The sequence below is a fragment of the Rhinopithecus roxellana genome, chromosome 8, assembly GCF_007565055.1.
Source record: "Rhinopithecus roxellana isolate Shanxi Qingling chromosome 8, ASM756505v1, whole genome shotgun sequence".
Lineage (NCBI taxonomy): Eukaryota > Metazoa > Chordata > Mammalia > Primates > Cercopithecidae > Rhinopithecus > Rhinopithecus roxellana.
Genome location: NC_044556.1, coordinates 120973613 through 120989797, shown reverse-complemented (window position 1 = coordinate 120989797; position 16185 = coordinate 120973613). Strand labels below are relative to the sequence as shown.

The 16185-nt window shown below is 36.9% G+C and overlaps 1 protein-coding gene across 1 annotated transcript in view; it reads right to left on the bottom strand.

Annotated features, from left to right (window-relative positions):
• The window catches only part of MROH9 (maestro heat like repeat family member 9), a 124116-nt gene that overhangs the window by 92357 nt on the left and 15574 nt on the right, over positions 1-16185 (bottom strand). Inside the window, exons 5-7 of the mRNA XM_030934948.1 lie at positions 14992-15078; positions 11771-11875; positions 4146-4281 (exon numbers count right to left, since the gene is read on the bottom strand). Coding sequence (XP_030790808.1) covers positions 4146-4281; positions 11771-11875; positions 14992-15078 — 328 coding nt within the window. The remainder of the gene's footprint in view (positions 1-4145; positions 4282-11770; positions 11876-14991; positions 15079-16185) is intronic.

Below are 16185 nucleotides of genomic sequence, written 5' to 3'. Positions count from 1 at the left end.
CAAATGGAAAACAGAAAAAGGCTGGGGTTGCAATCCTAATCTCAGGCAAAACAGACTTTAAGCCAGCAAAGATCAAAAAAGACAAAAAGGGCATTTACATAAATGGTAAAGGATTCAATTCAATGGGAAGACCTAACCATCCTAAATAAATATGCACCCAACACAGGAGCACCCAGATTCATACAACAAGTTCTTAGAGATCTTCAAAGAAACTTAGACTCCCACACAATAGTAGTGAGAGATTTTGACATCCTACACAATAATAGTGGGAGTCTTCAATATCCTGCTGACAGTATTAGACAGATCATTGAGGCAAAAAAGGTCACAATCTTAAGTGAAATAACTCAAAACAGAAAGTCAGATACCACAGAAAGTCAGAACAGAAAGTTCTCACTACATAATGTGTACACATGGGCATACAGAGCATATTAATAGACATCAGAGACTCATAAAGGTAGGAAGATGAAAGGTGGGGTGAGGGATGAGAAAGGACCTAATGGGTAAAATGTACACTATTTAGGTGATGCTTACTAGTCAATATATCCAAGCAACAAATCAGCATTTGTACCCCCTAAATCTATTCAAAAAAATTATTATGTCTCCTTAATTGATCCCTTTATCATTATGAAATGACTTTTTTTCCCCTTGGAGGCATTCTTATCTCTAAAATATATCTTTTTATAGCAATATAATGTAGCCATTCCAATTTTCTTTTTATTATTGTTAACATATCATTTTCTAACGTTTAACATTTAATTCATGTGTGTTTTATATTTAAAGTGAGTTTCTTGTAGGCAGCATATAGTTGAGGCTTGCTTTTTAATTCAGTCTGACAATCTCTGTCTTTTTACTTGGGATATTTAGAACATTTACATTTATTATGATTGGGTTAAAAATTTTTCTTGATTATTTGTTTACTATTTTTTCTTATCTATTTTTTTCTATTCTTTTTGCTTCATTTTAAATTATTTTCCATGATTCCATTTTAGCTCCATTTTGGCTTATTATATATAACTTTTTGCTATATTATCTTAGTGGTGGCTTTAGGGTTTAGATGATACATCCTTAACTTATTACGGTTTACTTTCAAGTGTTATAACTTTGTACATAGGAGAAGAATTTTAAAACACATTTATACATTTTCCCCTTTAAGTTTTTGTGTTATTGTTTTTATACATTTTACTTTTGTTATTATTTTTGCTTTAAAGAGCTGGCTATCATTTAAAGAGATTTAAATAAGAGAGAGAAATGAATATTGATCTATATTGTTGAAGTTTTCCAGTGCTCTTCATTCCTTTTTGTAGATCTAGATTTTCATCCGGTATAATTTCCTTTTCTAAAAGAATTTTCTTTAACATTTCTTGCAGTTAAAGATCTGATGGTAATTAATTCTACCAACTCTTGTATATCTAAAATGTCTTTAATTTTTTTTTTGAAAGATATTTCTACTCATTTAAGGATTCTAGATTGACATTTTTTTTTTCTTTCCTGTATTTTATGATGTTGGCTTCATTGCCTATAACTTGCGTCATTTCTGATGAGAAATCTGCTCTCACCCTTATCTTTGTTTCTCTATATGTAATGTCCTTTTTCCTCTTTGGCTCCTTTTAAGATTTTTTTCTTTATCACTTGTAAGCAATTTAATTATGATGTGTCTTGATGTTTTTTTCTTCACATTTCCTGTTCTCTGCCACACTTTTCAGTGTGTGAGTTTATAGCTTTTATTACACTTGAAAATTTTTCAGTCATTATTCTTTAATTTGTTTTCCTGTCCTGACTTTCTCACTTTCAGAGACTCAAATAAGATATGTATTAGGCTTTTCAGAGACTCAAATTAGACATGCCTCATAGTTCATTGATGCTCTATTTGTCTCAGTTGTTTATTTCTCTGTTTAAATTTTGATAATTACTATTACTATGTGTGCAAGCTCATGAATCTTTTCTTCTGCAATGTTGTTGTTAATCCATACCAGAGAATTTTTCTTCTCAGATACTGTCATTTTTATCTCCAGAGGTTCAATATCGGTCTTTTAGGAGTTTTTCTATGTCTCTACTTTAGATGTTTTTATCTTCTAATTCCTTAAATAAGTGGAGTATAGTTATAATAATTCTTTTAATGTCACACTCTACTCATTCTATCATTTGTGCCTTTTCTCTATTGCCCAGGTTGGAGTGCAGTGGTGCGATCCTGGCTCACTGCAACCTCTGCCTCACAGGTTCAAGCAATTCTCCTGTCTCAGCCTGAGTAGCTGGGATTACAGGCACATACCACCACACCCAGCTAATTTTGTATTTTTAGTAGAGATGGGATTTCACCATTTTAACCAGGCTGATCATGAACTCCTGAACTCAGGTGATCTGCCCGCCTCAGCCTCCAAAAGTACTAGGATTACAGGTGTGAGCCACCGTGCCCAGCCTAATAATTTTTTTTTTAATTGGATTTCAGACATGTTCATTTTAACTTGTTGAGTGCAGGAACTTTTTTATTTCTAGGGGTATTCTTCAGCTTTGTTTTGGTAAATAATTAAAATATTTGGAGATAGTGATACTTTTAGATCTTGTTTTTAGGCCTTTTTAAGTAGCACTAAAACAGTTTGGTCTGGGGATGATTTTTTTTCTCCTAATGAGACAAAACCCATCTGAGTACTCTACCTCAGTACTTGTGAATTATAAGCTTTTAAATTCTGGCTTACAGGCATAGGTATTATCACCAGCCTTTGTTGAGCACTGGATCTTTTTCTCTAATCATTTTTGTTGTTTCCCACCATTTGAACTCAGGCAGTTTACTCACATGCATATTCTCATTAGTACTCAGCTAAATACTTAAAGGGGGCTCTCTTTAGATCTCTGAAGATCTCGAGTTTGTGAGTTTGTGCGTGTGTGTGTGTGTGTGTGTGTGTGTGCGCATGTACTCATGTACCCCGTTCTGGTACCCTGGCCTTTCAACTCTAGCTATTGACCTATCTGGACTCCCATTTCTTTTTAACTTGATGAAACCACTGGCTTATCTCTTTTTGTGTTGGCTCCTAGAAATGTACTCTAGGTGGTAAGCTTAGGCAATTACAAACCCCACCTCATTTGTTCTTATCTTCTCATCTTTCAAGAGTCATTGTCCTTTGTTATTTAATGTCCAATGAATTGAAAACTATATGTGTGTGTGTGTGTATATATATGTTTTTTGTTGTTGTCGTTGTTGTTTTTTTTTTGAGACGGAGTCCCACTCTGTCACCACTTTGTCACCCAAGCTGGAGTGCAGTGATGTGATCTTGGCTCACTGCAAGCTCTGCCTCCCAGATTCATGTCATTCTCCTACCTCAGCCTCCTGAGTAGCTGGGACTACAGGCACCTGCCACCATGCCCAGCTAATTTTTTGGTATTTTTTAGTAGAGACGGGGTTTCACCATTTTAGCCAGAATAGTCTCAATCTCCTGACTTTGTGATCCACCCACCTTGGCCTCCCAAAGTGCTGGGATTACAGGCGTGAGCCACTGCGTCTGGCCAAAAACTATATGTATATATTAAGGTTGCTTATTATAGGAGGGTAAATAGAGTAAATCTGTTCTCTGTTATTACATCCTGGACAGAAGCAGAGGCATAGGCTCCATAGACAGAGGCTCCACCCCTTACAAATATACAAATATTTTTAAGCTTTGTTCTAAAATGCAATTAAATTACTTGGAAATAGTTTAATACTTTCAGGTCTTGCTTTTATGTTTTGTTAGACAAGTCATAGCAGCGTTTATTTTAATCCTAGACTGATTTTTCTCCACCACTGAAGCAAGAATCTTCTGAGTAGTCTCTCAGAAGCTCAATTAGATAGAAAAAATACCTCATTTTTAAAGTCCCATTGGTAAACTCTCTCCTTCTCCGTCCTTCCTGGTTCCACCAAGCATTCCTCTCCCCACCATTAATACTCAAATAATCTAAGAACAGTACTTTATAAATCTTGAAGAACCAACCACACTATTACCAGAATTTCTTGACAATGCAAAAAGGATTCAAAGATACATTTTAGAAAGTATAGCTATGACTCTTGGGACAGGATTTAGAAATTGACAGACATAGAGCCTTCCCAGGACCCATAAATTGCATAATGAGGGACATATTCTTAGTAATCCTGAGAAAAGATGGTGAACCATTCTTACCATTCTGACACTGTGCAATGTAGAGGAGGTGACACATTCCCAATGACGCTTGTCGTACAATCGAGGGATCTTCATGGGAACACAAAAGAGACAGCTCTGCTGCCAGGAGACCCAAACATGGAGCATCAACACTTGTCTAATGGAGAAACAAAGGAGGACATTCATTTGCTATGCATAGCCAACATGAAAATGTCTGCATGCATCTGATCCTGTTATAAATCAGACTAGGATTCTAAGATAAGCTTCAGAGTTTACAATATCTGTAATCAAATCCTGGCCCCGTTACTGACTCTCAATTTCCTCATCTGTGAAATGAAGATAATAAATTCCACTTTGTAACAGTTATTGTGGAGAGTAAGGGGTAACACTGATGACAAGAAGAAAAAATCCTAGCAAAGTACTTGGAAATAATGGTGATTCAACTAATGTTAGTTTCTGTGCCATGCAGTGGGTAGCCATTTGCGGGTAGCAAATTCCCAGGATGTGGAAACGTAAGGTGGGATGTGTATTTCCAAAACCTTTAGTGCTTCCTTCTCCATATACGAAACACTATAAGTCACTGAGGAGGTATGCCACTTTTCCTCTTGAAGTTGTTCTGATTCCTCTCAGGGAAATTCATTTTTTAAAATGCAGAGCATTTGCTTTTGATGTCAAAGCTACTACCAAAATATTTCTGTATTTCCTTCTACAACTTCTTCAACACTTCGACTAATCAAATATTTAGATTTTCATCTTAATGGGCCTGTTTGGCTAGAGAATATCCACATAGAGAAGGGAGTAGAGATAGAAAAGAGGAAAGATAGAAAAGACATTTGCTTTTATGAAATTATGGGTGCCCTTTACCAATTTTGTGTGTCTTTTTTTAAAACAAACAAGGGCTCTGATTAAATGTAGATTTGGAGAACTAGCAGCATGGCTTGCAGATAGTTCTTGCCTCCAAGACAATTGATTACTTTTCCTAGGTAGAGGCTTTGATGATTGGAGCAATTGTTGATGGTAAACTCCAGAGGGATCGCAAGGCCTGCTTCTGCTTCTGTTGCTTTTTCATGCCCCATTTTCCCTGCCCTTTACGTGACTTACCTCACCACTTCCCACCCGCTCTGTCTCTCTCTCTCTCTCACACACACAGAAATTCCTAAGGAAGAAATATGAAGTGGCCTGGGTCATCTGGGTCATGGGCCAAGGCCATAATTGAATTGTGATATGGGGAGTGATGGTCTCAGTAGGAGAACAGAGATTACAAATATCTTTTTTTCCGTGGATATTCTGCTTGTATTCTTTTTCACCTGTACAAAGACTGGCCTGGTCCTTCCCCTTTTAGGAGCTCTGTGGCTTTGGAGAGTCTGGGAGCAGACAGTAGCAGCTGCCTCTGCTCTAGGCCCTAGGGAGAAATGCTCTCTTTCCCTGGAAGTCCTTTTCTTTGGGTTTATATTCTAAGTTTTTTTTTCCCCCCTACTCGATGGCAAGATCTTAAAAACCATCGTTGTGTATGGGCATGAGAAAAAGGAGCAAGTTTTCTCTCTCTACTGGGCATGAGAGAAGAGTAGTACTTCTCACAGCTTAACTCACTGAAGCTGAGCACCACTTACAGGAGACTGGCCTTAGAGTCATCTTATATTACAGGTTTTTTTTTTTTTTTTTTTTTTTTTTTTTGAGACGGAGTCTTGCTCTGTCGCCCAGGCTGGAGTGCAGTGGCCGGATCTCAGCTCACTGCAAGCTCGGCCTCCCGGGTTTATGCCATTCTCCCGCCTCAGCCTCCTGAGTAGCTGGGACTACAGGCGCCCGCCACCTCACCCGGCTAGTTTTTTGTATTTTTAGTAGAGACGGGGTTTCACCGTGTTAGCCAGGATGGTCTCGATCTCCTGACCTCGTGATCGGCCCGTCTCAGCCTCCCAAAGTGCTGGGATTACAGGCTTGAGCCACCGCGCCTGGCCATATTACAGGTTTTGCCTCAAATGTCCTCCCTGATTATCCCTGCTCAGGAACTTGTTAAATGTGTAGTTCTTAGTAGATGTTTTTGTAAATGAAACTCCTAGAGGTTTCCTTCTCTTCTGTTTGCCAGTTAGGATCTATCTAACTGTATATGTTAGGTGGATGCCTCTAGCAGAGTATGTGTGGTCGTGCCTAGATTGCATTTCCACTTACTGTCACCAACTAAAAAGGCATGTTTAGGGAGTGGGACATGACCCAAGATAGGCGGAGAGAGGAGTAAGGCAGCGTGGATCATGGAGCACACTAACGTATGTCCTGCACAGCCATTCAGAAGCTTGACAACCACAGCTACCCCTCCTCTAAGACAAGACTTTGAGAGCTTTCAATATGATATATCCTGGCTTTATAGAAAATCTACCCAAGTATTAAAAGAATCAAATATTTAAAAAATGGAGAAAAATAGCTTCTTGGTATTCACTCCTAAACCTAAGTATTCCTGCTTAGTTTTCTGGCCCTTTTAACTGTACCCTTTCTTTGTAGATCTGGCCTCTCCAGTCGCTTATCTTAACAATAATGATAGTTTTAAGTGCTAGGTTCCAGAAGCAACCACTTCCATGGTTTTCAGCTGCTTCTTCTGGAAGTCATCCCTGTCTCTGTAAACAATGCACCTTCACTTCTTTTTTTTTTTTTTTTTTTTTTTTTGGTATGTGTTTCCAAATTTTTTTTTTTATTATTATACTTTAAGTTCTAGGGTACATGTGCATAATGTGCAGGTTTGTTACATATGTATACTTGTGCCATGTTGGTGTGCTGCACCCATCAACTCGTCAGCACCCATCAATTCATCATTTATATCAGGTATAACTCCCAATGCAATCCCTCCCCCCTCCCCCCTCCCCCCTCCCCCCTCCCCATGATAGGCCCCGGTGTGTGATGTTCCCCTTCCCGAGTCCAAGTGATCTCATTGTTCAGTTCCCACCTATGAGTGAGAACATGCGGTGTTTGGTTTTCTGTTCTTGTGATAGTTTGCTAAGAATGATGGTTTCCAGCTGCATCCATGTCCCTACAAAGGACACAAACTCATCCTTTTTTATGGCTGCATAGTATTCCATGGTGTATATGTGCCACATTTTCTTAATCCAGTCTGTCACAGATGGACATTTGGGTTGATTTCAAGTCTTTGCTATTGTGAATAGTGTTGGAGAGGATGTGGAGAAATAGGAACACTTTTACACTGTTGGTGGGATTGTAAACTAGTTCAACCATTATGGAAAACAGTATGGCAATTCCTCAAGGATCTAGAACTAGATGTACCATATGACCCAGCCATCCCACTACTGGGTATATACCCAAAGGATTATAAATCATGCTGCTATAAAGACACATGCACCTTCACTTCTAACGTCAGTTTGAGACATTGTCTATCTCAATTCCATTCTTCCGCTTCCCCATAATTCTCTCAATGGAGAACATTACTCATCATAGTATATTAGTTTTAATTCTTCTACTTTTGTGTTTTACTACTATATTAATACTTTTATTTCTTGTTTCATAGAACAGAAAAACAGAATAGGAATATAACAGGATAAAATGTAATAACAGAATAGGAACATAAGTAGAATCATCCAGAATGTAGCCTTTTGTGCCTGGCTTCTTTCACTTAGTATAATGTTTTCAAGGTTTATGCATGTTGTAGCATGTATACAACTTTATACCTTTTTATGAGTGGATAATATGCCATATGAGTATGTTACATTTTACTTGTTCATTTGCCTGTTGATGGACATTTAGATTGCCCTTTTCAGCTATTGTGAATTTTGCTGCAATGAACACTTTGTATAAGTTTTTGTTTGAACAACTGTTAAATTCTTTTAGGTATACACCTAAGATTTCTGTGTCAAATGGCAATTCTATGTTTAACTTGTTGGAGAACCACTAAACTATTCTCTGCACTTTAATTTTTGCACTTTTGAGCTCGTAGCATTTACATTGTGTTCAGTAACTCATTTAAGTTTTTCTGTGCTGGGTTTATAGATTAATTCTAAAAGTTAAAAATCAATAGTATGGTCTCACCATGACTAGGTAAAATTATTCAATGTATAGGCCATGCTCACTTTAGTTATATTTCCTTTTGGCATGTACCTATGTCTTTCTCATCTGTACCCTGCATTATCTCTTTATTTTATTTTTTAAATTATTTTTATTTTTAATTTTTTTGGAGATGAGGTCTCACTCTGTCACCCAGGCTGTACTGCAGTGGTGTGATCATAGCTCACTGCAGCCTAGAACTTCTGGGCTCAAGAGGTCCTCCCAACTCAGCCTCTCAAAGCACTGGGATTATAGGCATTAGTCACAAAGCCCAGCTGTCTCTCTATCTTTAATAGTATTTTTTTCTTTATTTACCTTTGTCTGTCTCTTTTATTTGGAGAGTTTCCCCAAATTTCACAAAGTGTCATTGCTGCTTAATATTTAAGGATGTAATGCCTCTTGATGGGGTTTTGTGTGTGAGCAAGGCTTGCCACCTGTTGTACTTTGTTTTAGAGCAGCTAGGAGGGGGGCTGGAGTCATGACTCTTTTCTCAGGGAACTTAACAATGGTTTTTGCAAAAGTAAAATTATCAACTTCTGTCGGCCAACGTGTGTCAAGAGGAATGCGGGACAACATAGGTTCTTCTGTACATGCTTTCAATTAATCTTTTGAATTAATGCATATGTTTCCAGCCTGCTTTGACTCCCATCCCTTATCATTATTTGGCCTTTCATAACTCACCCTCTAGGATTCTACAGGGAAAACTGCTTTTCTTTCAGCTAACCTCTATCCTAATGCTCATGGTCTCCCACCATTCAGTTCCCTTGCCAGGTTTTATCTTCTAACTAATCTGTCTTCCAGAAATTTGTTGGCATGACTAGCCCATTGAAAACACTTCATTAATTCTCTTTGTTGCTGTGTATTTATACTTTTAAAATATTTTATTACCATCATTTTGTGGGGACTCTGGAGAAGAAGGAGATATATACATATGGACAATTTGTTAGATTTAGCTGGAAATCCACTATCCATTTTTAAATGCTGATGTGCCAAAGGGACAAAGTTAGGAAAAAAAAAATCTTAATGCTATAAGTTGACATGCTTAACTTACATTTCTTTGCCTGTGGAAAGTTGAATCATTTAATTGAAGGAACATGTGCTTTGAGTGTAGGGGTTTCTCTACCCTGATGGGCACATGGGTCATGTGAGACAAATCATCACTTTAAAAATGTTTATGACAAGATAAAAATGATAGAATTGTTCAATAAGACAAGAATCTCTGACACTCTGGAGGACCTAGGCTAGGGTTATTATGAAGAAAAAAGTCTATCCAATGTAGGAACAGTACCAGACAACAAATGAGGTGGATGCACTTAGAGAAGGGTAGAACAAATATTCATTGATGATCTACAATGTGTCAGATACAGAGATGCACAGACTAGGGCTGTGGGAATCTCAGATTTTAATTTATCAACAATGTGTTTTGATTTTTTTTGTTTTGTGTATTTGCCTCCCCAATTAATTTCACTGGCTTAATCATCTTTACAAGACGTTATTTGAAAGAGAAAGCGAACTTAGTGAAGTTTTATGCTTCCCTGTGATGAGTTGGTTGATTCTAGCTCTAGTTTCAATGTTCAGGAAAATGCTGAAGTACTTCCACCTGGTGGCACTTAGTGACCATTGCAGAACAGAGTAATAGGTTATTCCATCTGTTTTCTGGAACAGATCTGAGTTATAGCTAGGAACTCTCAACTAACAATTTATGAGAACCTTGTGCTTCACATGTGAATTTACATATTTATTCCTTTGCAGTTGAAGGATGGGATGTAGGCAAAGGAGAATGAACTCTACTACAGTAATGTAAAAAGGTGATAGCAAATGAAACTCCAAAATGTCTATCTGCTACTTGAGTGGAACTCACTAGAATATATCAAATGCAGAGAGAAACATGTGACTAGGCTCTAGTCAAACAATTGTCATCAAATACTTGCTGAGTATATAACACATTTTAGGAGCTGTGCAGAAAACAGTCTTGAGTGGTGAGATACACTTAATCTCAAGCCTCACTTGCAAAATTTTCAATGGTGAACCTCTGGACACCAAATGTAAAACTCAAGCTATTTTAGAAGTTAGAGAAAGGCTGCCTTCCCAGGTCAGAGAATCAGAAGATTGAAACAAGTCACTCACTCTCTTTTTTTTTTTTTTTTGGACACTGAAATAGGGAATCAGCATGATACAAAGAACATCCTGGACTGTATCCTCCATCTAAGTAAATTGTATTATGTTCCAAAGCTGAGTTTAAACAAAATAGTAAAAATTCAAATGTATTACAAAGTTCATCTAGATTCTTCAGCTCAATAAATCTGGGGACTGCTTGTACAAACAGTAGAAAATGGATAAATATAACATCATGAATGCATGTTTCTCACCCTCTTTACTTTTATCTCCTCCTGAAGTGACTCCAGCAATCAGATAAGTAATTAGCAGAGTATGTTTAAAAATCACTGTGAAGGATGGGTTGGGAAACAGAGGCTGAATATACAGTATCCACAAAAGAGAAATGTTCATAGGTACTATAAGGTTTTTTAGAAGGCAGGCCATGATGTCATTCAAAGTATAGACAAACTCAGTAAATACTGGTGATTATGACATACCTATTTGTTCTCCATCTGAAATGTAAAAATTAAAGTCTGATTGTATCCCCGTATTGGTGAAGGTGTGGGGAAATGGGCACTTTAATATTTATAAGAATGCAAATTGTGGATAATTTTGTGTTACTAAACTTTAATCTATCATACTTCTTTATCTGATCATTCTCTTTCTAAGCCTTTCCAGGTACACACTCATGTACTTGCACAAAGATGCCCATTTTGTATCGTTTGAAGCAGAAAAAATTAAATGATACTTTAACGTCTGTCAACTGAAAAACAGCTAAATGGATCATAATATGCCAAAACTATGGGCTATAAACTGTATTTAAAATAACAAAATGAAGCTACATGTGTTGACATGAAAATATCTGTAGGATGTGTTGTTTCAGTGAAAAAAGCAAATTGTAGAACCATATGTAAATATAACTTTAGTAAAGAAACAATGAGTAATAAAGCTATGTATTTCAGTGTGTGTTTTATATGTGTGTGTGCACATTGAAAGTGGTTTGGTAGGACACACATCATGCTGACATGGCTAAGGACAGGGTTGGTGTGGAGAGGATAGTAAAGGGAGACTTATGCTCTACCTCTAGCATGTGTCACAATGAAAGAACTTGAGGATTACTTGTATAAATTTAAAATAAATAAATAAATAACAGCTTTCAAATTATTTTAGGAAGTAATACATAAGAAGACAGGTAAGGCTGGAAGAATTTAAAAAATTACAAATTGTGGTCTACAGAGGAAATTTCAGAGTCAGCAAGAATCTGGTTTTAACACCTTCATGTTCTTTGCATAAAGCATGATGCATCTTAACCAATTGTTTGAGAAACTCTGTTCTGATTGACGAAAAGTCATGTAGGATATTGACTCCTTTTCTGATATCCCAACCAACCTACCAGTACAATAATACCAAGGACCTGTCAAGTACTGTTAGGACCCAAGACACGGAAAGCAGCACTATAGAAATGCAGTCTTCAGAATCAGGTGGCATTGTTATACTCCGTGACTTACATATTTTCTGACTTTCCTGACTGTAAATCTTAACACCTTGTTGATGATCACCATGATTCTGTCTTGCAGATATGAGCTATCTTTACTCATCCACACGAGCATTTCCTGTTGGAAACACAAAAGTCATCCTAGAACCATGCAATTTCCATTTTCCAAAAATCTTTCCTCTATTCTCCAACTTCACCAATTCAGGCATTCCTACAGTCTCCTGGTTATTTCACACTTAACCTACATTTATCTCAAAAACACAGACCATAAACATCTAGTATACTACTTCATCTACTATAGAAACTGTATCTGGGTTTTATTTTATTTTATTCTATTCAACAAGTATTTACTAATATCCACTATAATAGTCACTTTGTTAGCACCATGAATAGTTCAGCATGAGGCTATGATATGATTATCAGCTGCTTTGCCTCCTCTTTTTCTTTCAAAGTATGTATTCTCCCTTTTATTTTTAAATGACAAGCTGCATTTCAGATTTAAAAGAGATTCCAGAATTCCTCTGCCAATTCACCACTCAAATATTCTGGCTTATGGTTAGAGAGTACCTTACTGGAGGCAGGTTTGTTAGAAAGTTCTTGCAAATTTTGATTCAAATCTCTCTTAGCTGCACCTTCTAGCTGTTCTTAATCCTCAGAGGGATTAATTCTTCCCTTGAGAAGGGAAGAATATTGCATATGCCTCATATACTAACCGCCATTAATAGTTTTCTTTAAGGCAATCTGTCAGGGTCTACTATATTTATGTCAGTAGTTGGCCAAACCTCTTCACCTGCTCTTGCTCCCATTGTGAAAAATGTTTGAAGTCTATTTCCTAAGGTGAAAGAGTTTCTAAATCTCAGAGAGGTCAGCCTCTGCCTTGGCCTTTTCAGGAGTGAGGTTTCAGCCCTTTTTGAGAATCAGGGAAGATTTTAGGCAAGGTAGGTATAAGAACAAAGTGGTTAAGTAACAGGCTCCCAAGATAGAGGGGCTCCTCCACACATTAGCATTATATATATTACTGCTCCTTTCTCTGTTTTCATTTTTTTATCGCGAAATGGAAGAAATTATAGTAACCCCTTCATGAGATTATGTTAAGGATTATATGAGATAACTCACATATTCAATTTAGTGCCTGACATGGAGTCAATGCTTAACTCAATAAATAGAAACTATTGATAGTGTCATGGGGTGAATAAAAGAGCATGCACGGGCAGGGAAGGGGAGGATTCATAATCACCGTGAAGGGTTGTGAGGATAACAACTTTTTTAACTTTTATTTTAAGTTCAGGGGTACATGTGCAGGTTTTTATATAGATAAACTTGTGGTATTAGCCTAGTACCCACTAATTATTTTTCCTGATTCTCTCCCTCTTCCCAACCTCCACCCTTTGTTAGGCCCCAGTATCTGTTGTTCCCCAATATGTGTCCATGTTTTCTCATCCCTTAGCTCTCACTAATAAGTGAGAACATGCAGTATTTGGTTTTCTGTTTCTGTGTTAGTTTGTCAAGGATAATGGCTTCCAGCTCCATCCAAATTCCTGCAAATCACATAATCTCATTCTTTTGTATGGCTGCATAGTATCCCATGGTGTATGTATACTACAGTTTCTTTGTCCAGTCTACCGTTGGTGGTTATTTAGGTTGATTCCATGTCTTTGCTATTGTGAATAGTGTTGCAACATGTGTGCATGTGTCTTTATGACAGAACAATTTATATGCCTCTGGATATATCATATCCAGTAATGGAATTGCTGGGTCAAATGGTATTTCTGTTTTTAGGTCTTTGAGGGATCACCATGCTGTTTTGTACAATGGTTGTACTAATTTACACTGCCATCAACAGTGTATAAGCATTTATTTTTCTCCACAACCCCACCAGCATCTGCTGTTTTTTGACTTTTTATGAATAGCCATTCTGACTGGTGCTAGTTGATATCTCATGGTGGTTTTGATTTGCATTTCTTTAATAATCAATGAGGTTGAGCTTTTTTTTTCATATTCTTGTTGGCCACATGTACATCTTCTTTTGAAAAGTGTCTGTTCATGTCCTTTGCCCACTTTGTAATGGAGTGTTTTTTTTTTTTTTCTTGTAAATTTAAGTTCCTTTTAGATGCTGGATATTAGACCTTTGTCAGATGCATAGTTTGCAAAAATTTTCTCCTATTCTGTAGGTTGTCTGTTTACTCTCTTGATAGTTTCTTATGCTGGGCAGAAGCTCTTCAGTTTAATTAGATCCCATTTGTCAATTTTTGCTTTTGTTGCACTGCTTTTGGTGCCTTTTTCATGAAATTTTTGCTTGTTCCTATGTCCAGAATGGTACTGCATAGGTTGTCTTCTAGGATTTTTATAGTTTTGGGGTTTACATTTAAGTCTTTAATCCATCTTGAGTTAATTTTTGTATATGGTGTAAGGAAGGGGTCCAATATCAATCTTCTGCATATGGCTAGCTAGTGGACAACATTTTTTAAGTGAATAATAATTAAAAAAAACAGTTAGTTCAAATTAGGCACAAATTAGCCTAATACATTTTGTTTTTCTTCAAATTCCTTTTTGTCCTCATAAATACCAATACTGCTTCTTTACTTGTGTGTATTTATGATTTATACAGCTCATAGATGCTCCCAGTAGGATAAATTGATCTGTTTTTCCAGTACTTCTAGACAGTTGGCCTCTGATGCCAACATGTTAGGAATGCAAAATTGAAGACCATAAGACATGCAGTGCAGTATTCTGTCTCTGGTTTAGACACTAAAAAATTAAGTTGTGAAAAATAGGTTTTGAATTGTCATTAGGCCTTCTTTAGGTACAGTAATATCCATGAAGATAGAATGCTCAGCATTTTCTTTAGTACCTGAGTTGATGAAGAAGAAGCATGCATACAGACATACACAGCACGGTTTCACAGCTATGTGAACTTGAGGGTAGTTTAGGCTAACACTGCTCTCTAATACTATTCTCTGCTACTTCAAATTGTGTTCACCTATATATCACCACATGAGACCTGGTTTCTCAAGTGCCTGTTGATGCTGTCCTTCCCAAATTAAATTCCTAAAAGTGTGCCTCTGTAATTCAAACAAAGGGAAGTGACTACATTTCACTCTTTGGTGGTAAAGAAAAACTTTCAGTCATCAAATACTTGAAGGAGACGCAAATATAGCAAATGAGAAGAAAGCGAAGCATAGTGAGCATACTAGATTTATGACAAGAAAATTAAACTACTTATTTCCCCTTTACCTTTAAGATCTGTAGTTTGTAGAGGTCTTTAGACACCAAGGTCAGAAGAATGTTCTCATATATATTTAAAATATTGTGGTATAAATTCTGAAACACAAAAACATTGCACAGTCAGCCAGTCTTAGATAAACTTTTACCTAGTGTCTACAGTTTTTTTCTTGCTTAAAAGTTACTTTTAATTGGGTTTCAATTCCTTGAACATAAATCAGTGACACAGAAAATACTTAACATCAAATTGTAAAATGCCACACATATTTGAAGACTTCTAGCATTATCTCAGATATTAAACAATATACAAAGAAAAAAGACAAATGAAAACATAAAAATGTAATTCCCTTTGAGAAATAGAATGAGTATTTTTTATTTAGTGACTTTCTATAATCTTTAAATTTTCTATAATAAGCATCTACCATGTTTTTTTCTTTCTTTCTTTATTATTATTATTATTATTATTATTTTGAGATGGAGTGTCACTCTCTCGCCCAGGCTGGAGTGCAGTGGTGCCATCTCGGCTCACTGCAAGCTCCGCCTCCCAGTTTCACGCCATTCTCCTGCCTCAGCCTCCAGAGTAGCTGGGACTACAGGCGCCTGCCACCAGGCCCGGCTAATTTTTTGTGTTTTTCTAGTAGAGACACGGTTTCGCCGTGTTAGCCAGGATGGTCTCGATCTCCTGACCTCGTGATCTGCCCGCCTGGGCCTCCCAAAGTGCTGGGATTACAGGCATGAGCCACTGCGCCCGGCCTGCATCTACCATGTTTATAGGAGGAAAAGCTGTAAATTTAATTTTATAAAAACTTACTTTTCCATGTTTATGAATGCTGCATTTTCTCAATATTCTTTGTGCTTAAATGTGATTTTGCTTGAGAGTTCAATATGTTGGATTTATTTTCACTGGATGCATGATTTTGAGTTCATTTTCTTTTTATTTCTTTATTTTTTATTATTATGATTATACTTTAAGTTCTAGGGTACATGTGCACAACGTGGAGGTTCGTTACATATGTATACATGTGCCATGTTGGTGTGCTGCACCCATTAACTCATCATTTACATGAGGTATGAGTTCATTTTCAAAAAGAACATAGCCCTGGCTAATAGTTTTGTCCCCCTATTTATAAAAAGTTTTATTTCCTATTCTAATGATGAAAAATTAGGAAAATTCTCACATCTAAAATTTTAAATTTTCTCTTGCCT